Raw genomic sequence first — 24,609 nt, forward strand, 5'->3', positions numbered from 1 at the left:
ATTTCCATGAGGGGTACTAGTTGAGTGCCTGAGAGTACAGTGAGTGGGATTTCAGTAAGCTTACACATCAGGCTGTTTTTGTTCCTACTTACTAAGAAATGCTGGTACATGTGACAAACTCAGTGTGAGACTCTGTTGTTGTGTATTGGTTTGCTATGATTTCAAATTCACTTACTTATGACCAAAAAAAAATGTTGTTTTTAGAAGTAAAGTTGTTTTGATATAAGAATGAAGTAAGTTGTGTCTGGATGTCATCATCTCATCTGCCCTTGATTGATAAGCACTTAGTAGCTTAGTTGCTGAGGGGCCCAGCTGGGGGATTTTCAATAAAAACTTGTAGGGAAACAACTCTGGCAAAGGGGACATTTAGACTATAAATACAGAGATTTCGTGAAGGCTATCCCAGAGTTTCAGTCTGGACAAAGCTACCCTTTGCTAATTTAGCTCTCGGAAGATCTTGGGCATTAGTTTCTGCTATGATAAAGGAGACTTCTTTATCAGCCAATGGTGGTCCCCAGGAATATCAGCCTGCCTGTCAACACCATTACCATCGTTCCTTAGCAACATGCTCTAGCAACTGAGGGACTTTTATTTTTCCACTGGCAGCTGCACATCAGCTCTTGTTTGGCAAAACCAAACCTCCTCTTCCAGAAACAAAAACTCATAGAAAGAGTACACTTTAAGTAAATTTAGACTTTATTTCTCTCTTCTCCCCTTGCCTGGAACAATAGTGTATTTAATCTATCATGGGTGTGTTATTTCTTTATTGGCTTATTAAGAGACATGACCCTGTATGCTACTGGTTTGTGAAATTCCTACAGTGAAGCTGTGTTTAAACTACTGGCAAAGACAATCTCAGTCCCTAAGCAAAATTTTCTGCCCCAAACAAAACGGACTTGCTGTCATGATAGCATATGGCTAACAGAACCCAATTACCTTTATTTATTAGAATGTGCCTATATTTCCTAAAAAAACTCTGACAATTATAAATACAGAAATTAATTTAGGTTAATGAATTGCATCCCACCCAACTTAGTAGAATTTACTAACCCCAAACCTGGTAGAAATGGTCACTTCAATTTTAATCCCTCCATGTTTCCTTGCCAACTCCCACTCTACACCTATTACAATTCTGAATTTCTTTCTTTTGATGTTTCTTATTTCCGTTATTAATATAATGTAAGCTCTCTGAGGGCAGATTTGATTTATTTTCTCTCATATATCATCATAGAAAATACCTATTTGTAAATTTTTAAAAAATGAATGAAGTAAACATTCATATCCAGTTCTTGAAAGAGAATGATGTATGAATGGAATTTGTCAAAGAAAAGGCACCTGTTTAAGTTCCGCTGAAATAAGGTATTGACATATTGCAGATAAAAGTATCTGTGTCTTGGGAACGCAAAAGACAGAACAATTATTTTTAAATGGGTGAATTTTAAAAGGGTTAATGGAAAAGGTACAGATTAAACTAGGCTTTGGGTGATGGAGATATTACAAATAATCTCATTTAGGTTTTATTTAGGTAAAAGTACATCTTAATATATTTTTAATTTTTTTTACACTATTGTTCTCAAGTACAATAAACTGAATTATGTTAGTACCAATCTTGCCACATGGAATTTAATGCACATAGAGATCTAGAGTTGTGTTAGGTTGTCACTCTAGAGAGTTTTCAAATGTATTCAAAGACCAGATGAAAATCTGAGGAGAGAAACTAAATGGGCAGTGGACAGTCACAAGTTATTAAGAAGAAAATGGAAGGGAAATCTGGGGAGAGAGATGAGTATGTAAAAATGCAAAAGAGTGTGAACATCAAGCCGTTCTTTATGTTTGGGACATAGGGTGGCTGTAAGGAAGGTGGTTAAGAGAGAAGACTGGAGAAGGAAAGAGAGGTCTGTTTCATAAAACCACTGAATTCTAAATTAAGGAGTTCGGCAGTAGCTATGCTCAAGTAGGGAGCCAAAATGAATTGTCTTCTTGAGATAGGCTGGGTCTTGAGACCCTTGCTGCAGTGCTTGCACCTGGACAAATGTCTCCTCCAGCAGCAAAATACAAAGAAATTATAAGGGACTAAAAATAGCTGCATGCATGTATAGTCGGGGCAAATTATGAACAAGAAGATACAAAAAGACAAAAAAAAAAAACAGGGTATTGGGAGCAAAAGCAGGGTACTGCATATGCACCTTGCAAACAGCACCACCAAGAGGGTGGGCAGACCACCCAAGCCACCTCTCCGGCCCAATCCTGGACCCACCCATATCCCATATAAAGAAGCAGCTCGCCCTGCCTCATGGAGCAAGCAAGGAAAACTGTTACTTGTTTTCACTCCCTCCTGCTACAGCAAGAACCCCAATAAATCCTTGCCTGAATTTCTTGCCTGGCCTCTCATCAATTTTATTGATTGAGGAGGCCAAGAACACTGGTCAATAACATTCTGTTGCTATACATTTTAATTCTGAGGCATGATTTATCAAGTAATCCCTATGAACCACTGGAATGCATCTTAGCCAGTCTACTTTTGTGATGAGATTCTAATAATTATATAGTTTCCTTGAGCAATTATAAATTATTCTTCAGAGTGATTTTTAGAAAATTGAAATACAACCATGTTGCTGCCCTTTTGTAAACCTTTTATAATATTTTTACCCTAGCCAAGTTGCTATGACCTAGAGGCTGGCTTTGTATCCAATCTATTGGGGCCACTCTTCCTCAATATATTCCAGCTAAACTTAACTTTTCCTCCTTTTGTTTGCATTTCACACTCAGGAACTGAACACAGCTTGTTCCTTCTCATTGAAATTATTCTTCACTTTCTGAATCTGATAAATCAATGAAGTTCCAGCTTAGAAATCATTTCTTCCAGAAGGCAAATCACAAATCTCCTAAGCCTATTAACAGCCCTCAGTGAGACTCAGCAAACAAATGATTTTTTTAAATGTGATAATCTAAGATAATACAATTTTGATACAGACTGCTTGTAATAGGGAAGAACAAATCTGACTCCATATTAAATCTGTTTATTTTACTTTAACCTTTGTATTCTATTGCTTTTGCTTGAGTTAAGAATGTTGCCTATAGCTTGAAATATACAGATTGACCCATTTTCAAAGCTCTGACTTTTAAGGGTATGATACTTTTCCATTCATATAGAGATAAAATGTTGCAGAACAGAGATTAACATTTGTCTTGCTGGTGGTTTACAGGAACATCTGGGCCTGACCTATGTGGACAGCTGCAAGAGAAAAGGATTCCCATACCAAGAAGTTTGCAAAAACCAACCACGCCCCTTCCTCACCTTGCCTTTAAAAATACATTGCTAAGGGCTTCCCTGGTGGTGCAGTGGTTGAGTCCGCCTGACGATGCAAGGGACACAGGTTCGTGCCCTGGTTCAGGAAGATCCCACATGCCATGGAGTGGTTGGGCCCATGAGCCATGGCTGCTGAGTCTGTGTGCCCGGAGCCTGTGCTCTGCAACGGGAGAGGCCACAGCAGTGAGAGGCCCGTGTACCACAAAAAATAAATAAATAAATAAATAAATAAATGCATTTTTGAAATCCTTCTTGGATTTTGGGGGGCATTAACTACCCATCTCCTTGCATAGCCCTGCAATAAACCTTTCTCTACTCTTAACTCTGAAGTTTTGGTATGTTTGGCCTCACTGTGCCTCAGGCACATGAACTTGCATTTGGTGACATGTTTATCATAGGAAAGCTTTTACAACTTTGGGATCATTTTTAAGAAAAAGAATATCAAAGTTTGGATACAAAAATAGAAATGATTTTTGAGAGCACCACGTAAGTGACAGGGCTTGAGGCATAATAAGGTACAGTGCTAGCTATTGGGATGTACTGGAGAAAACAACAGACATGACTCCTGTTCTCATGATATTTCAAACTGTATAAACTTCAGACTGCACAGAAATAGCAGCTTCTTTATGTGTATTATTAAAATGAGGTTTTGAATGACTGAGTAAATCAGTTTTGCCATGGTGAATCACGAAACAAACACAGTTTTTTAAATCTGTTTTGCAGATTCTCCAAGGATCAGAGCATACATTTATTAAAATTCAGGACTATTTATGAATGGGCTCAGGCAGTATGAGTATCTGCTTTTTGAGCTTACTCAGTAAATAAAGGGAAACAAACCAGAAAGACCTTTTGGTTGCAAAGTAAAGTTTGAAAGAACAAAGCTAAGGCATAGAGCAAATAAGAAAAGAAAATAGTTACTAGTGTAGATATTATTTGGAGAGTCTGAGGTTTTATATGGTCACTCTCCACACCAGAATGTCTATTTACTGTTTTGTGGTATTTCCTTTATGCATCAAGTAAGTCTGTGGCTGTGCTGGCCTGAGATTATATATCTATGATTTAGTTTAATCTGTCTCATTGGATGACTGACCAAAATGTTTCATAAAATTGATATAATTTTGCTCTTGAATCCATCAGAATACACTCATTAATTTTAAGCCATGAACCAATGCTTAGTTTTTCCACAACAAAGGTATCATGAATGATCTAAACTCAAGAAGGCTGTTCACTGGCTTTTATTAGCCTTAATTGGGAAAATTATTCAAAATAATATTCAGAGAAACAACAGTCAGGTTAGAATGACACATTAGTGAGATGTGAAAATTAAACAAGAGGTAAAAAAAAATCATACAAGTAGAGGTAAATAAAGTCATGTCAGTAGAAGTGAGAGAAAAATAAACAACTGTCAGTGGGTGATGGTGAAACAATTTTCTGATGTGGGTCTGAAGTGAAAGATCACTTTCTAGTGATTATGTTTTTCTCTGAGTAAAACAGGAAAAGCAGCCAGACATTAAGAGAAAGTCATTAAACCACAGAATTTTGAGACCATTAAATCACACTCAAGGGAATTAAAAAATAACCCAAATGAGGTCTATACTCTTCTGATTTAAAGGAGAAAGATTATTTGAAGTAAAAATGAAATCATTCCAAACATTTTCATAAAATGGGGTTAAAATTTGGGAAAATGTACTTAATTAAAATGTAAACAATTTTAAGAACAAAAACTTTAAATACTCTCACACTCTGATATTTGATATGAAGAATGTTGTTAGAGTAAAACAGGATTTCTTAGGATATTAAATATCCTAGCTGACCAAAAAGATACAAGGACCACAAAATGATGCAAATGATGAATTCAATATAAAGCTAATTTAAAAGGGAAGAAATTGGATAAAAATAATTCAGTTATAATAACGTGAAAATTTGCTACAAGACTATCCATTAAATATTATATTTATTAAATTTTTATCCCATTTATTTCTGATTAAGTTTGGTGATTTGTAACAAAACACATATATATAAAGATATTTCACAGTAAAATATTAAGGAAGGGTCACAAAATTATAATGCAAAGTAATTATAAAACATCTAGAATAAGATAAGTAATATATTAAAACTTTAAAATAAAGTGTGTGTGTCTTGGGTGTGTTGTGTGTGTATGTCTTCTCATTACAGAATAATGTAACAAATGAATAATATAAGGAAAGGGTAAAGATATTTCTCATCTTTGTTGAGCAAATTTGTTATGTCAATGAGATACCTATTTCCTAAAAGATATAAGAGATGAATCTATATACTAGCATCAGCATAAGTGGTGAGAAAAAGTCACTAAATGTACACTCAAAAGCAATTTAAGAAAATATACATTTAGTGATACAAGAGATTTTTTTTTTTGCAGTACGCGGCCCTCTCACTGCTGTGGTCTCTCCCGTTGTGGAGCACAGGATCTGGACACGCAGGCTCAGCGTCCATGGCTCACGGGCCCAGCCGCTCCGCAGCATGTGGGATCTTTCCGGACCGGGGCACGGACCCATGTACCCTGCATCGGCAGGTGGACTCTCAACCACTGCGCCACCAGGGAAGCCCGATACAAGAGATTTTTAAGGTAAAACAATAAGGGAGTATCATCAGTTGAAATAAGATGAATATGAGGCAGATAGGAAAGAGAGCTGTCAAATAAGTATATCATATATGGAAAATTAAAATAAAGATTATGTCTGCACTGGAAACAGTAAAATTCATAAGCAAAATGGCAATGATTAACCATAAAATATAGAAAAAATTTCCCAAGTTAAATGAAAAAGAAATAAAATTACTGAGGAGATTTATGGAAAATAAATCAGTGCTAAAAGACACACACAATAATTAACATAAATGCATACTAAAATATATATCCCAAAACCAAAGAACTAGAAAAATGGAAAAGGAATCAAACAAAAACCAATCCTCAGTAGATAAAAATTTTCCTTAGTAAAATAAAGACATGATTGAAATTGTTCAAATGAATCTCCAAATAATAAGTTAAAAGAATGAAAAGTAGCCATCAGGTTATACCCTGGTGAACATTTTGAAATTGGAGAAGAACATGCAAGTAGTTAAGCTCTTATCTCACAGCCCCACATTCTCTCTCCTGTACTCTGCTTTTTGATATGGGGACTGGAACTCTGAAAACCACGTTTCTGCTTTGCCACCTGGTTCCTTCTTTTAGGATGTGATGTTAGTGGATGCTAGAGGGAGACTGAAAGACTAGAGGAGGAAGGGTCTTGCTCCTTTCTACTCATTTCCTGTTCCTGTGTCACCCCATCTTTTTTTCCTGCATTCAGTTGCATCCAATTGCCATTTTGCAGAACTTGCAAAATTGGCCTTATTGAGACCACTCAGAGCCATCAACACCAGCAGATTGGCACCACCTCCTCAGAGCTTTGGGTCCCAGGCCAAGGGGCCCCTCTTTCATGTCAGAGATGCCAGCTCTGGCTAAGCAGAGGTCCAATCACAAATGTCTGGATTTCAACTGCATAGGGGCTCTCCTCTGATTTTATAAATCTTAATAACTACAATCTCTTCTTTTGTTTTCCAACACTAGGGGTGGTAACTGTTTCCTTTAGTTGATACATTTATGATATAGTGTTCTCTTGTTGACTTTCTGGTTAACTAGTTAATTTTTATATCTACTTAGAAAATCTTTATATTAGATTATCTTTATATAGAATCACTGATAAATGGCTGGAGTGCTTTCTGTCTCTTGACTGTACCTTAACTGATAGAAATATAGTCAAAACATCTATAAAAATGAGATATAAAAGCATATTAAAGATGAAAAACTACTGGACTTACCACACATCTCCCTAAAAAAAATGACAGAAGATAAGTATATACTATCTATCTAACTATAATGATACAAGGCTGTGACATTAAATTACTCAAGCCAATTTACAACAAATGTGTGAAGACATAGGAAAATTCCTTTTAGATATAAAGTTTAATAAATTATATAATCAACATATCCTTCCTGGAAAATAATAGTAGTAGCAATAGTAATATACTACTAATAATAAAGTGAGATACATTTACCTAGAAATAATTTCTAGAATATATGAAGAATTCTACAAGGCAAAATGAAAAAGATGCAAACCCAAATGGAAACAGGAAAAATACTTTAATATATACTTCAGCCAGAAAATATAAAATTGTTAATAAGTATATAAAACGTGCACAATCTCAGTCATTAACTGAATGTGATAGCATTATCCACCAGAATAGACAAAACCATAAAAGATAAAAACTGGAGTTACCAAATCAGTAGATGCGTAGTATCTAGAACTCTAGTACAGTGTGAATATGTACATAAATTAGGAAAACATGTTCAAAAATCTTCTGGGAATTATCCCTTAAGGCTGAGCACAAGAATACTGTATAGCCTAGCAATTGCAGTTCCAGGTCTACACTCAGCTAAAATTTGTACACATGCTCACAAAGGACATATATAAGTGAGGATGTTCACAGCAAAACTATTCTTAATTAACAAGAAATGGAAACAATTAAAATGATAATTTTTATATATTAAAGAAGAAGAAACTGCAAAGACAATATTTAGTACTATCTTTTGTTAAATTCTGAATTTCAAGACATATTAAATAAAACTGAGCCAAGTATAAATTAATGAATAAGAAAACAATATGGAAAAAAAGTATAACTTCACTCTATGCACACATTTGATTAAATATAAAAACAAAACCAAATAATGATACTGACAAAACCTAAGACAAAAATAGTAATAATGCTAACACCTAAAAATAACAAATTAGGAGGTTAATAACAGTACAAAAGAAGATATAACAATACAAGATAGATTATTATTAATAGTCATAGGATTAGAAGTAAGGTAAAACTGCCTTCTGCTAAATTTTAAAATCTCAGTAAAATATAACTTTTAAAGGGAATATATATGATAATATACATATATTTTTTTCTATCATTTGTCATGTTCAAGAATATATACTTCCCATGTCTGTAGATACTTAAAGCAGATAAATTGTAGAAAGTTTCTCAATTCATATTATGATGTTATTATGCTAAGAAAAACTTCATATCATAACAGAAAATATTATGAAATGGTTTATCAAAAGATATGTAGACCAAACATAGATGAAAAATCATAGACTATAGAATGCAACAAAATACTAAATGAATAATGCAACATGGATACGTTGGCTTTATTTTAAGTATGCAATAATGATTTACAATTATAATATTTATGTAAATCACCATATTAATAGATCAAATAAGAAAAATATAATTTTATACATTTTTAGAAAGAATTTAATAAAACATTATACCAAGGTTGATTTTTTAAAATAAAATATCCATTAGTGAAACTACAGGAAATGACAAGATCTTGTCCTTGACACCACATGGTATAAGTGTATCTCAAATAGCAACTAATATCACACAGACTATAAAGCATTAAAGTCTTTCCAATTAAAAGACATAAACGAGGTCACCCGATATCACTACTATTTATGTCACTATTCTAAAAATAAAAGCAATACAATAAAAAGGAAATAAACATAAATATTAATTAGGAAGAAACAAAGTTTCATTATTAGTTTACCATGTTTATCTTCCTAGAAAATCTATTATTGTAAATCAAACAACTGATACATGGGGTTTCTCTGGTGGTGCAGTGGTTGGGAGTCGGCCTGCCGATGCAGGGGACGTGGATTTGTGCCCTGGTCTGGGAGGATACCACATGCCACGGAGTGGCTGGGCCCGTGAGCCATGACCGCTGGGACTGTGAGTCTGGAGCCTGTGCTCCGCAATAGAAGAGGCCACAGCAGTGAGAGGCCCGTGTACCACACAAAAAAAAAAAAAAAAAAAAAAAACTGATACATGCATTTAGTATGATTGTTATCATAAATATAGATACTTAAACTTTCTTCTCCAGTGCACTATAAATGTATAATTATGAATACATACAAATATATAAACCAAAATATAATATCTAAAATGTTCAAAAATACAAATAAGTGTGAATAAAACTCAGAAAGAAAGTACTAAACCTATACCTAAATTATAACCACTAAAATACATAGAGACTAATTTTAAGAGATAAAAGTAAGATCATATTTTCAGATGAAAAGATTTCAAATGTATAGATCTAACATTTTCCCTAATTAATATGTAAATATTTATTTCCAGGCAAAATCTTAAATGGATTCTCAGGAAGTATACATGACACTAAGAATATGATTTTAAGCATCAAATAAACCTAAATGAAAATTGAAGCCCAACATTCATTAAAAATGTATATCTAGTGAAAAGAGAAAACAGTAATGTATGTAATTTTAAGAACCGTAAGCAGTTTGGGATAGTGTTCAGGGTGGTTTATTTTAATAGGATGAATAGTAAATAACTTTCTTTGTGGACAAATTTTGAGATGAAATCTGAAAAATGAGAAAAACCCAGGCACATGATGATGGGTAGGAACAGCATCTCAGACAAAGAAATGATTCAAAGGGACTGAGTTTGGTTAGAGCTGCTATATTTGAAGCAAAGATAAAAGAGCAATTTGGCAGATGTACAGAGAAAAAATGTAGAATATGCAGAAATAAGATCCAGTAGGTCCCTTTAGGTAAAGATAGGCATTGTGTTCTAATTGTAAAGAGAAGTTCTTGAACAGGACTGAAATATCACTTGCATTTGTTAAGCAGCTGTGGCAGCTTTAGCAAATGGACTTTAGGGGAAAGAGAAGTAAACAGATTGGAAGCTTTTGCTGCTCAAACCAGAGGTGTTATTAGCTTTCTTAGGGCAGAGTTTCTCATGGCAGTGAGAGGGAGTGTATTTAACCACCCAAGAGGGTATATTACACAATGTCTGGAGACTTTTTTGGTTACCACATGGGGCAGGGAGTTGCAGTTGGTATCTAGTAGATAAAAGCCAGTCTGCTGCTAAACACTGTACAATGCACAGGACAGAGCCCTGCACCAAACAAAGAATTATCTAACTCAAAATATCAACAGTGTGTGTTTGAAAATTCCCCATTTAGGGTGATAAGAATGGAAAAGGAGAAAAGTGAAGAGACATACAATCATGCAAAAAAATATATTAAGTACCACATTTTTAGTAGTCTTTTGAAGGCTTCTCAGACTATTTTACCAGAAAGGATATAATTATGCAGATCTTTAGTCCACATAATTCTCATGAAATATATGTGATACTTAAAAAAGAAAAAACAGTTATTGTAAAGAAGTTTTGGTTTTTATTTTATAAGAAGGGACAATCAGAAAAATATGCAGTCTTGATCTGTCAATGATCCATGAAGACTAAACTTAAAAAATAATCAAAAACAAAAGATTTAAATATTTTATCAAAGCAGTTTACTAAATGTTATTTTTAAAACAATATTCATTCAAAGCCTTTTTTTTTCCAAAAAAAACGGAAAGTCTACTCACTTGCCGTTCAATGCTGCCACACCAACTGTGCTTCGGGCAATTGACATACTAGCTACAAATGTCCACTGCTGACTCTGAGGATCCCACCTCTCCACTGTGTTCAGATAGCTCCAGCCATCATGGCCTCCTACGGCATAGATAGGGCCTTCTAGTACCGTCACACCTGAAACATGGGAGAAATGAAAACCGAAAGGTTTTATTCCACAGTGAAGTTCTAAAATCAAATTAATAGTAAAAATTATGATGCCATTCAGAATAGGTTCTATCAGTTAAGAAACATTGCAACTCCCTCTTGTGAGAGCACTGGAATCACAGCTAACTGCTGAACAATCATTGACAGGAAGTCACTGGAACTCACCAAAAAAGATACCCTACATCCAAAGACAAAGAAAAAGCCACAGTGAGACAGAAAGAGGGGTGCAATCACAATAAAATCAAATCCCATAATTCCTGGGTTGGTGACTCACAAACTGGAGAACAATTATACCACAGAAGTCCACCCACTGGAGTGAAGGTTCTGAGGCACACGTCAGGCTTCCCAACTTGGGAATCTGGCAACGGGAGGAGGAATTCACAGAGAGTCAGATTTTGAAAGCTAGCAAGATTTGACTGCAGGGCTTTGACAGTACTGTGGGAAACAAAGACTCCACTCTTAGAGGGCACAAACAAAGTAGTGTGCACATCAGGACCCAGGAGGAAGGGGCAGTGACCCCATAGGAGACTGAAACAGACCTATCTCTTAGTGTTAGAGGGTCTCCTGCAGAGTCAGGGGGTGGCTGTGACTCACTGTGGGAACAAGGAAACTGGCAGCAGAAGTTCTGGGAAGTATTCCTTGGGGTGAGCTCTACTGGAGTCCACCATTAATCCTGCCAAAAAGCCTGTAGGCACCAGTGCTGGGTCTCCCCAGGCCAAACAATAAACATGGAGGGAACTCAGCCCCACCCATTGACAGACAAGTGGATTAAAGTTTTACTGAGCTCTGCCCACCAGAGCAAAATCCAACCCTACCCACCACCAGTCCCTCCTATCAGGAAGTTTGCACAAGCCTCTCAGAAAACCTCATCCACCAGAGGGCAGACAACAGAAAAAAGAAGAGCTACAAACCTGCAGCCTGTGGAACAAAAACCACATTCACAGAAAGACAAAATGAAAAGGCAGAGGACTATGTATGAGATGAAGGAACAAAATAGAACCCCCAAAAGAAATAAATGAAGTGGAGATAGGCAAACTTTCAGAAAAAGAATTCAGAATAATGATAGTGAAGATGATCCAGGATCCCAGAAAAAAAAAAAAAATGGAGGAAAAAATTGAGAAGATGCAAGAAATGTTTAACAAAGACCTAGAAGAATTAAAGAACAAACAAGCAGAGATAAACTATACAATAACTGAAATGAAAAATAAACTAGAAGGAATCAATAGCAGAATAACTGAGGCAGAAGAACGGGTATGTGATCTGGAAGACAGAATGGTGGAATTCACTGCCATGGAACAGAATAAAGAAAAAAATAATGAAAACCAATGAAGACAGCCTAAGAGACCTCTGAGACAACATTAAATGTAAGAATATTTGCATTATAGGGGTCCCAGAAGGAGAAGAAAAAGAGAAAGGGTCAAAGGAAATATTTGAAGAGGTTAGAGTTGAAAACTTCCCTGACATAGGAAAGGAAATAGCCACAAAAGTCCAGGCAGGATAAATCCAAGGAGAAACACACTAAGACACATAGTAATCAAATTGAAAAAAATTAAAGACAAAGAAAAAATATTAAAAGCAACAAGGGAAAAATGACAAATAACATACAAAGGAACTCTCATAAGGTTAACAGCTGATTTCTCAGAAGAAACTCTACATGCCAGAACGGAGTGGCATGAAATATTTAAAGTGATGAAAGGGAAGAAACTACAACCAAGATTACTCTACCTGGCAAGGATTTCATTCAGATTCAATGGAGAAATCAAAAGCTTTAAGACCAGCAACAACTAAGAGAATTCAGTACCACCAGACCAACTCTACAACAAATGATGAAGGAACTTCTCCAAGTGGAAAACACAAGAGAAGAAAAGGACCTACAAAAACAAACCCAAAACAATTAAGAAAAAAGGTAATGGGAACATACATATCAATAATTACCTTAAATGTGAATGAAGTGAATGAATTAAATGCTCCAAACAAAAGAAACAGGCTTGTTGAATGGATACAAAAACAAAATCCATATATATGCTGTCTACAAGAGACCCACATCAGACCTAGGGACACATACAGACTGAAAGCAAGGGGATGGAAAAAGATATTCCATGCAAATGGAAATCAAAAGAAAGCTGGAATAGCACTACTCATATCAGATAAAATAGACTTTAAAATAAAGAATGTTACCAGAGACAAGGAAGGACAGTACATAATGATCAAGGGATCAATTGAAGAAGAAGATGTATCAATTATAAATATATATGCATGCAACATAGGAGCACCTAAATGTATAAGGCAAATGCTAACAGCTATAAAAGAGGAAATTGACAGTAACACAGTATTAGTGCGGGACTTTAAAACCTTCCTTTCACCAATGGACAGATCAACCAGTCAGAAAATTAACAAGGAAACACAAGCTTTAAATGACACAATAGACCAAATAGATTTAATTGATATTTATAGGACATTCCATATGAAAAGAGCAGATTACACTTTCTTCTCAAGTACACACAGAACCTTCTGCAGGATAGATCACATATTGGGTCATAAATCAAGCCTCAGTAAATTTAAGAAAAATGAAATCATATCAAACATCTTTTGCAACCATAATGTTATGAGATTAGAAAGAAATTACAGAGGTAAAAAAGGAAAAAACATAAACACATGGAGGCTAAGAAATATGTTACTAAATATCCAAGAAATCACTGTAGAAATCAAAACCAAAATAAAAAAAAATACCTAGAAACAAATGACAATGAGAATATGACTACCCAAAACCTATGGGATGCAGCAAAAGCAGTTTAAGAGGGATGTTTACAACAATATAATCCTACCTCAAGAAACAAGAATAATCTCAAATTAACAATCTAACATTACATCTAAAGGAACTAGAGAAAAAACAAACAAAACCCAAAGTTAGTACACAGACAGAAATCATAAAGATCAGAGCAGAAATAAATGAAATAGAAATTAACAAAACAATAGCAAAGATCAATAAAACTAAAAGCTGGTTCCTTGAGAAGATAAACAAAATTGATAAACCTGTAGCCAGACTCATCAAGAAAAAGAGGGAGAGGAATCAAATCAATAAAATTAGAAATGAAAAAGGAGAAGTTACAACAGACACCACAGAAATACAAAGCATCCTAAGAGACTACTACAAGAAACTCTATGCCAATAAAATGGCCAACCTGGAAGAAATGGACAAATTGTTAGAAAGGTATAACTTTCCAAGACTGAACCAGGAAGAAATAGAAAATATGAACATATCAATTACAAGTAATGAAATTGAAACTGTGATTAAAAATCTTCCAACAAACGAAGTTCAGGACCAGATGGCTTCACAAGTGAATTCTATAAAATATATAGAGGAGAGCTAACACCCATGCTTCTCAAACTCTTCCAAAATATTGCAGAGGAAAGAACACTCCCAAACCCATTCTACAAGGCCACCATCACATTGATTCCAACATCAGACAAAGATACTACAAAAAGAAAATTACAGACCAATATCACTGATGAATATAGATGCAAAAATCCTCAACAAAATAATAGAAGACAGAATCCAACAGCATATTAAAAGGATCATACACCATGATCAAGTGGGATTTATCCCAGGGATGCAAGGATTCTTCAATCTACACAAATCAATCAATGTGATACACCATATTAGCAAATTGAAGAATAAAAACCATATGATCACATCAATAGATGCAGAAAAAGCTTTTGACAAAACTGAACACCAATTTCTGATAAAAACTCTCCAGAAATGGACAAAGAAGGAAACTACTTCAACAGAATAAAGGTCATATAAAACAAACCCACAGCAAACATCATTCTCAATGGTGAAAAACCTAAAGCATTTCCTCTAAGATGAGGAAGAAGACAAGGATATCCACTCTCACCACTCTTATTCAACATAGTTTTGAAAGTCCTAGCTATGGCAATTAGAAAAGACAAAAATGTAAGGAATACAAATTGGAAAGGAAGTAAAACTCTCACTGTTTGCAGATGACATGATACTATACATAGATAATCCTAAAGATGCCACCAGAAAACTACTAGAACTAATCAATGAATTTGTTAAAGTAGCAGGATAAAAATTAATGTACAGAAATCTCTTGCATTCCTATACACTAACAACTAAAGATCAAAATAACTTAAGGAAACAATCCCATTCACCCTTGCAACACAAATAATAAAACACCTAGGAATAAACCTACCTAAGGAGGTAAAAGACCTGTACTCAGAAAACTATAAGACACTGATGAAAGAAATCAAAGATGACACAAACAGATGGAGAGATATACCATGTTCTTGGATAGGAAGAATCAATATTGTGAAGATGACTATACTATCTAAACCAATCTACAGATTCAGTGCAATCCCTATCAAATTACCAAATGGCATTTTTTACAGAAAGAGAACAAAATATCTTAAAATTTGTATGGAGGCACAATAGACTCCAAATAGCCAAGGCAATCTTGAGTGAAAAAAATAGGAGCTGGAGGAATCAGACTCCTTGACTTCAGACTATACTACAAAGCTACAGTAATCAAGACAATATGGTACTGGCACAAAAAGAGAAACATAGATTAATGGAACAGGATAGAAAGCCCAGAGATAAACCCACACACCTCTGGTCAACTAATCTATGACAAAGGAGGCAAGGATATCCAATAGAGAAAAGACAGTCTCTTCAATAAGTGGTGCTGGGAAAACTGTACAGCTACATGTAAAAGAAAGAAATTAGAACACTCCCTAACACCATACACAAAAATAAACTCAAAATGGATTAGTGACCTAAATGTAAGAGTGGACACTATAAAACGCTTAGAGGAAAATACAGGAAGAACACTCTCTGACATAAATCAAAGCAAGATCTTTTTTGATCCGCCTCCTAGAGTACTGGAAATAAAATTTAAAAGCTTCTGCACAACAAAGGAAACTCTAAACAAAACAAAAAGACAACCCTCAGAATGGGAGAAAATATTTGCAAACAAATCAATAGACAAAGGGTTAATCTCCAAAATATATAAACAGCTCAATATTAAAAAACAAACAACCCAATCAAAAAATGGGCAGAAGACCTAAATAGACATTGCTCCATGGAAGACATATAGATGGCCAAGAGGAACATGAAAATCTGCTCAACATCACTAATTATTAGAGAAATGCAAATCAAAACTACAATGAGGTATTATCTCACACCATTTAGAATGGGCATCATCAGAAAATCTACAAACAACAAATGTTGGAGAGGGTATGGGGAAAAGGGGACCCTCTTGCACTGTTAGTGGGAATGCATATTGATACAGTCACTGTGGAGAATAGTGTGCAGGTTCCTTAAAATACTAAAAATAGAATTATCATATGACCCAGCAATCCCACTACTGGACATATATACAGAGAAGACCATAATTAAAAAAGACACGTACACTTCAATGTTCATTTCAGCACTATTTACAATAGCCAAGGCATGAAACACCCTAAATGCCTATCGACACACAAATGGGTAAAGATGTTGTACATATATAGAATAGGATATTACTCAGCCATAAAAAGGAATGAAATTGGGTCATTTGCAGAGATGTGGATGGCCCTAGAGACTGTCATACAGAGTTAAGTAAGTCAGAAAGAGAAAAATAAATATTGTATATTGAAGCATATATGTGAAATCTAGAAAAAATGGTACAGATGAACTGGTTTGCCAGACAGAAATAGAAACACAGATGTAGAGAACAAACTTATGGATACCAAGGGGGGAAGGGGCAGATGGTGTTGGTGTTGGGATGAACTAGGAGATTGGGATTGACATATATATATACCAATATGTATAAAATATATAACTAATACAAACCTGCTCTATAAAAAGAATAAATAAAATAGAATTCAAAAAAAAAAAGAAACAACTGCAATGAGGTAGAAACTCTTCACTATTAATTAAAGTTTTTCATTCAAGTGAAGAAAAATGGAATGCAACTAAATATTATGACCTAAATGCTTTATGAAAGATAATACATTTCCTTATTTATGACCATGTGAAGAAGCAAAATCTAAAAATCAGAGGTGATGAATCTTGTGCCTCACCTTTTGAAGAGTATTTCTACACTGTTGTTTAAAGTACTTTATTGCTTTAAGCAATGCTAAATTAAGCAGCGTAACATTATCAGTTTGAATTTGAGGTTAGGGTTTTCTGTGTTTTGGCTCCCCATCTCTTCATAATAAACTTATCTAAAGCTTAGAAAATATGATGCCTCTTATTTTATAAATTGAAATCATTAAAAACTAGCAATTAAATTAATTATGAGTCATCAATGGGGCAATATATACAACTTTTATATACTGTTTTTCCAGTCAATTCACTTATTCATTAGATGGGTTTTCTTAGATCTTAAACAGTTACTAAATATTTACATATTATGTTAATATTGACTGAAGTGATCTCATTCAGTCTCAGTCAGTGTAGGGAAATTCTGGTGAATTTTCCCCAAAGTTCAAAATCTAATGTCAGATTGTTAAGAACTCTGAAGCATCTGTGATTTTATCCTATTTGCTAGCTGACAAGGTAAACTGCCACAAATGTATGTATATTGAGAGAAGACACAAGACTCCTGAGTCAAAGAGGAAAGGTAGTTATTACTCATAGCAACAGCAATAGTCAGAGAATCACCAAATTTTTTGACTGGTTCTTCAAGCTCCAATTCCCACAGGGTGATGCCAAGAGGACTTTAACATTTCCTTCAGCTTGACAAAACTGTAAACAGGATTCTCCTGCCTCTAGAGTCCTGACCTCACTTTCATTAGAGAATTCACTTTGAACAACTTGTAATTGAAAATTATAAGTTCTCTGTCCCTTTGAGATGTAAGTCTTTTAAAATACCCCTTGCCAGTGTTACAGCCACAGACTCTTTTTTTTCAAGGACCTGGGAATATAATCTTCAAGAAAGATAGCATCCCTATCTCCCACTTTCCGTGGGAGAGTAAGGGCTTAACTTCATCTGACATCTTGCTTCAAGTTGTAAGTCTACCTCTTGTCTGGAAGGTAGAAAGTTTACTTTACCTTTAGGTAAGGTCAATTAGCAAACATAGATTGCCTATGATTCCCCCACCCACTCCAGGTCTCAAAAGCTCTCCCACCTTTGTTTTAGTGGAGGTGAATTTAGCCTCAGTTCTGGCCTCTCTTCCTTCTTACAATAACCTTGAATAAAATATTTCTTGTCTGTTTAAGTTTGTCTAATACAATTTTTGCTTTGACAAGTGTCAGGTGTAACCTGTACACGCAGTGGGTTGTAAGTAAGGTTGAAGTTGAAAGTTGTAAGTTGAAAGTAAATTAATTTATAACGGGCAATAAACTTACATGCCCATTACTCCAGAAGGAGACATTATCTTCATGCTTTTAAGTATGCCTGACTTTCTCTTTCGAGATAGGAACTATCTTTATCTTCCTAGTATTTCTGTTAATAATTTGAGGGAGGGGCAGTCACTGCTTTGCTCAAAAGCTGTGCAGAAATATGAAAGATCCATGGAGCATTATGTCTCAACACTGATGTGAAAGTAAAATGATGCTTTTTAATTAATTAATTCATTCATTCAACTGTTATTTATTGAATGTCTATTATGTGTCAGGAATTTTTCTTACCACCAAAGACACAGTGCCAAGAACACATAGGTGAACAAGACAAAGTCCCTACCCTCACTGAGCTTATATATATTAGTCAATGAATATTTAGCTAAAATGGATTAAGTACATTACTCACAAAAGACCTTACTTAGAATGTTTCCAATATCAATTCCAAATCAATACAAGAAGAAAGAACAAAGGAGACAGAGGGGAAATGGCCAGATAAGTTGGAGCATTTTCCAGAAACTTCTGGCATCTGCAAACTAAGCATGAAGGGTGATTCCAGGAGGGTGGGTCAATTATTTACCTGCATATTTCTGGCCAACTACAAATTTCTATTGGATCTGGAGAGACAAAAAGTTACAGTTGACTTTGAAAGTAGGTTCTGGACCACTACTGTACAAGTTTTCACCCACTCTGGTAACTACTTATTCAGTCATATACTCTAAAATATATTTGATTTGTGACTATTTTAATTTTTTTGAGGTTATTTGATTTCATAAAAATATTTTACTCATAAAGTATAACATAAAAAATACAAAATTTATAAGATATTTTTTCACATGAAAAACACCACATACCCATCATCTACATTGTTTCCATACCAGAATACCAACTTCCAGTCACTAACCTCTCTTAAAAGGTAATAATTTTTCTTATTTCTTTCCACCTATAATAAGTTTCCCCCCCTATTTTAAATTTACAAATTAACACATTTAATATACACATTTTTCTGTGTCAAACACTGAAAGTGCATGTCCCTTCAAAATTCATATGTTGAAATCCTAACCCCCAATATGAGGTATTAAGAGGTGAGCCCTTTGGTAAGGGTGATGAGGTCATGAGGGAGAGGCCCTCATGAATGGAATTCATGCCCTTCTGAAAGAGACCCCTGAGAGCTCCCTCACTCCTTCTGCCATGTGAGGACACAGTTAGAAGATGGCTGGCTGTGAACCAAGAGCAGGCTCTCACCAGACACAGAATCTTCCAGCACCTTGATCTGGATTTCCCAACCTCCAGACTGTGAGAAATAAATTTCTGTTGTTCATGCTCAGTCTATGGCATTCTGTTATAAAAGCTCAAACTTAGACACTGTGTCTTCCTCCTTTCAAGTTATATCTATGACATTGATTCAGGTTGTTAGGTGAGGCAATCATTTATTATTTTCCATTGCATATACTATTACATTGTATGAATAAGCAACTTTTATAGGTCCATTTCATTTCTGATAGGAATTAGTATTGTCTCTAATTTTGATATCTGCTTCTCAAGTCCTGGCTGCCTTGGTTTACCTCTGATGTCTTCAAGACTTTGATTTATGTATTTTATTCATCTTCACACTTGTACATGGTTAGAAAGCTTACACAGACACTAGATACTCCTTCAAGGCCAGAAATTAAATTTGTATGTTTAAGACTTCTAACTTTATTTTTAGTGCACAAATTTAATAAAATAGTATAATCAAATGTATTAATCTGTCATTAATATTTTGGCCTTGGTTTATACATGTGTTTTTTAAGATTTTCCTCAAGCTCTACCACTTACATAAGTAAATTTCTTAATCTCTCTATATTGCGATTTTCTCATCTCTAAAGTGAGAATAGTTATAATAATGATTTTATTGTGTTGTGGTAAGGATTATATACATTAAGGTATATAAAGCACTTAGAACAGAATCTGATACATTATTGCCATTCAACTTTTGTAAGCTATTGTAATTGCTATTATTATCCTCATATTCAAGTCTTAGGAAGATATAAAAAGGAAACTTATAAAAAAGGATATATAAAAGTCCTGTAAGCACATATATTTGATATAAGTGGTAATCAGAATAATCATGATATAAAAATAAAACATGTTTGAGAGAAAGTTTTTGACAACCATACTTTATTTATTTATTTATTTATTTATTTATTTATTTTAATTTAAAAGTGTTTCAATATCAAACACTGTTAGAATATTGGGAACTTATATTTTTATCATGAAACTGTCATTTAGGAATACCACTTTGGAGGGAAATTTAACAATACTTAGTGAAAGTATTATGATCTAGCTTTTACAAAAATTTGAAATATTTTATAATTTAAAATTGTGATTATGAGAGAAAACAAAATATAGTAATTGAGGTACAAGAACTAGTAAATATTTCTTACAATAAGTCAAGAAAGATTTAGATAAGCAATTAATCTATTAACTTTCTCTTTAAAATATTAGAATGTATCCATATCTGCTGCTGGAGATAAAATAGAGCTTACCTTCTAATGTGGAATATAGAAAATAGGAACACAGACATAATTGAATGATTTTATATATTAATATTATTTAAGTAATCAAGGTATTTTGGGTGAGAATATCAGGGCCAGGGGCAGGAAAAAGGCAGAAGAGTGTTGGAAGCTCTGCCATTGGAGTGTAATTGCCTGGGTTCAAATCTCAGTCTATTTCTACCAGGTATGTGACAGTGAAAAAAAAAAATACCTTAAGTTTCTTGTATCTCAGTACCCTCATTCACCAGGAGTACCTATCTCAATTATTTGCGGTGCTCAGCAAATAACAAGCTCTTAATAATTTTAGTTGTTATATAAATAGAATGGACACTATGATCTCCTTTAGTATAAGTAATTAAAGCTGAGACATTATGAACTGCAAGCAGGATGATGGAGTAGTTGTAAGATGTATCATCAGCCTCAAAATTTAAATTCATATCCCAAACGTCTCTACTTATAATGTAACAGTTGAGCAAGTACTGTATACCCAGGATTGTGTGATTTTTCCCTTGCAGAAGGATCTTATTAAGTAGAGTGAATAATTAGGCCAGAATAATTTCAAAATGATACTTTCAATTTCTTCTTTATGTTTACTAAAAATATCTTTGCAAATGCAGTAAAACAAGATTAACAATGCAAACATATTTTTCAGTAACAATATTAAACCTGCATTAAGAAAATAATAATCTAATAGAAGCAATGGAAATATTTAATGTTATTTTTTGTGTCTCAAGCTAAATAATTGCATGTTTACTTCTAATAAAAAAAATTAAATATCTTTTTGATGTTTACTGTTACCAAAATGTTATTTTTCCATACATATAATAATTTATATATGTTAAACTCTAGCTCTTGCACATATTATTCCTTTTGAAAATTCTGCAGTAAAATATTAGAATTTTTATGTAATTTTTCTTCAAGATAGTTCAATGAAATAGAAAGCCATTCCTAATTTTCAAGTAAGATAGCACAGTTAAAGCTGTACATTATCCATGAGGGTTTTAGAGTACAAATAAATGCAATGGACATTAAGGTCTTTGAATATAGAGAGTAATCATGGGAATGGTCATTTGTACAGGTCATTCCCCCAAATACATTTACTAAAAAGCAAAATTTATTGCTCACATAATTTACCCCAAAATATTTGTTTTACTATTTCTGTATTAATATAATCAGAATCTTAATTTCTTCTCCTGAGAAAGTAATTATCATTTTCTCTATTCTTATTAATATTATCCATTCAAAATATTGCTAAATTTATTCTAAACTCTCAGTCCTTCCAATTTATAGAGAATACTTGATGTAATTATGCAAAATAATGAAATCATGGAACTAATTTTTCGTATTGCTTTACTGTTTACATATTTACCATTAATTACATAATTTAAGAAGAACAAGCCTGTGAAATATGAGATTTCCTTTTGCCTAGGTAGAGAATATTTCGTTTGAAATGAATAATAATGAATTTAAATTTCTTTTGACTTAATCATTATGTTGAATAAATTACTATAATATTGCTAATTATTATGTTATGGAAGTCACAAAATATATCTAAATCATCAATGGCTTCACAATATGCATATGACCTTCTGGACATAACTTATTTTTGATTTTCTTTTCTAAACAATTTTCTAAAGTCATCATCAAGGAAATAGTAGCGCCTAGTAAATATTTATAGCTAATGATTAGGATGACATTTCCACCACCATCAAATAGTTTTACTTTGGAAGCAATGGATCACCAAGCAATAGTTCATAAAAATGAATATTTTACAGTTGTTCTGTGCAAAGAAGTAGGCAAAAATAACTTGCAAAATGGGAATGGAGAAATAGATAAGTAAAATTATATATGTTTTATACACATTACTCCATTAAAATTTCCCAAAGATATTAAATACACCTCTCTCTCTCTCTCTCTCTCTCTCTCTCTCTCTCTATATATATATATATATATATATATATACACATATATATGTAGATTTTTGCAATCCTACAAAATCATATATATATATATAGAGAGATGTATATTAAATACATCTCTCTCTCTCTCTCTCTCACTCTCTCTCTATAGAGAGAGAGAGAGAAAGAAGAGAAATACCTTGTGAAAATTTCCCTAATATTATAAATGTATGTAATATACAATACATACAATACCTTCTATATAAATCTCTCTCTATATATATAATTATGATGTAAAATATAAATTGATTAATACAAATATGTTTTTAAAATGTTGACCACAGGTAGAACAAAATAGAATAAGTTACTAGGAATATTTTTCATGCAATCCTACAAAATCACTTAAGCTTAAAATATATATTATTTCTTGGGGCTTCCCTTGTGGTGCAGTAGTTGAGAGTACACCTGCCAATGCAGGGGACACAGGTTCGTGCCCTGGTCTGGGAAGATCCCACATGCCATGGAGCAGCTAGGCCCGTGAGCCATGGCCGCTGAGCCTGCATGTTGGAGCCTGTGCTCCACAACGGGAGAGGCCACAACAGTGAAAGACTCGTGTACCGAAAAAAAAAAAAAAAAAAAAAAAAAATATATATATATATATATATATATATATATATAAAATTTCTTGATCCACAAACAAGGAATAAAAGCATAATTTCTACTGGTGTATTTCACTCTTTCCTTGACTGAGATAGTGATTGTCTATCTTGGCTGCCCATTGAAATCATTCAGGAACTTTTGAAAGAAATACCACTGTCTGAGTTAGAGAGACTCTGATTTACTTGTAGTGGGCTGAGGGTTAAACACAGATATGTTTAAAAATTTCCGTTCAGTGATTTTTTACGTGCAGTCAAGGTTGAGAATGACTGCCACAGTAGAACATGGCAATTGTTCTAGAACAATGGCAGAATGTCCCCCACCAATAATATGCCAACCTTGCAAGTCTCCAAAATCTTTCATTCATGTCCTGTGTGTGTATGTGTGTGTTATATGTAGGTGTATGAAACTGAAGTTGCAGTAGACTTTTAGCAGTCAGCTAACATCAATTTTATTATTACACAACTTCCATTCCATGGATTCATTCATCATCTACCCAGCTGTCCAATAACTATGGTATACCTTCTGTAAGTCATATCCTCAGAGAGTGTACAGTGGGTGGGGAAGGGGGAGTTGTACATCAAATGGGCACTACCTTAGTACTTGTCTACATGATGAAAGGAATGGCTCTTGTCCAAAGTGAACAAGTGATGACTGAGCTAAGATAGATCTAGGAAAAGATTAGGATTCATTGGCCATAAGGAATTCTTAACAGTGTAAAGACCTTGCAGCAGGAAGAAGCAGAGTATGTCTGAGGAAATGCAAGAAAGTCAATGTGACAAGAAAACTGGAAATTAAGGGACAGGCAGTATGGAGTACAATAAGGCTGAAGAGCTAAAGTATCACACAATATGGGGCTCTGTGTGCCAACAAGAATATATATATATATATATTCTTAATCCTAAAAGCAATGTGAAGCTAACAAAATGTTTAAAGCAGAGATGTGATGCAATTCTACTTTTTTTAGACATCATACTGGATGTGGTATGGAGAAATGAGAAAGGATGAGTCCATGCGAATAGAGTGTGTGAGAGATGATGGTGTCTTGTACTGATATGGTGGAAGTTGATATAAGAAGAAAGGAAAGAGTCAGGAAATACTTTCAAATACAGATAATGTATTTATAAATCTCTTTCCTTATACCCTTCCTTCAATCATTCTATCAACACATTCTGTCTATTAAAAAATACATGCGAGCTACATGACTTTGGAAACGTTACT

The 24,609-nt window shown here is 34.1% G+C and overlaps 1 protein-coding gene across 2 annotated transcripts in view; it reads right to left on the reverse strand.

The window, feature by feature from the left end:
* The window catches only part of KLHL1 (kelch like family member 1), a gene marked incomplete at both ends in the record, with an annotated part of 390,611 nt that overhangs the window by 25,475 nt on the left and 340,527 nt on the right, over positions 1 to 24,609 (reverse strand). For both annotated transcript variants that reach the window (XM_081214996.1, XM_081214995.1), the window contains one exon: positions 10,762 to 10,924. In XM_081214996.1, the coding sequence (XP_081071122.1) occupies positions 10,762 to 10,924 (163 nt within the window). The remainder of the gene's footprint in view (positions 1 to 10,761; positions 10,925 to 24,609) is intronic.

The sequence above is a fragment of the Mesoplodon bidens genome (genome assembly GCF_964165515.1).
Source record: "Mesoplodon bidens genome assembly, chromosome: 17".
Classification (NCBI taxonomy): domain Eukaryota; kingdom Metazoa; phylum Chordata; class Mammalia; order Artiodactyla; family Ziphiidae; genus Mesoplodon; species Mesoplodon bidens.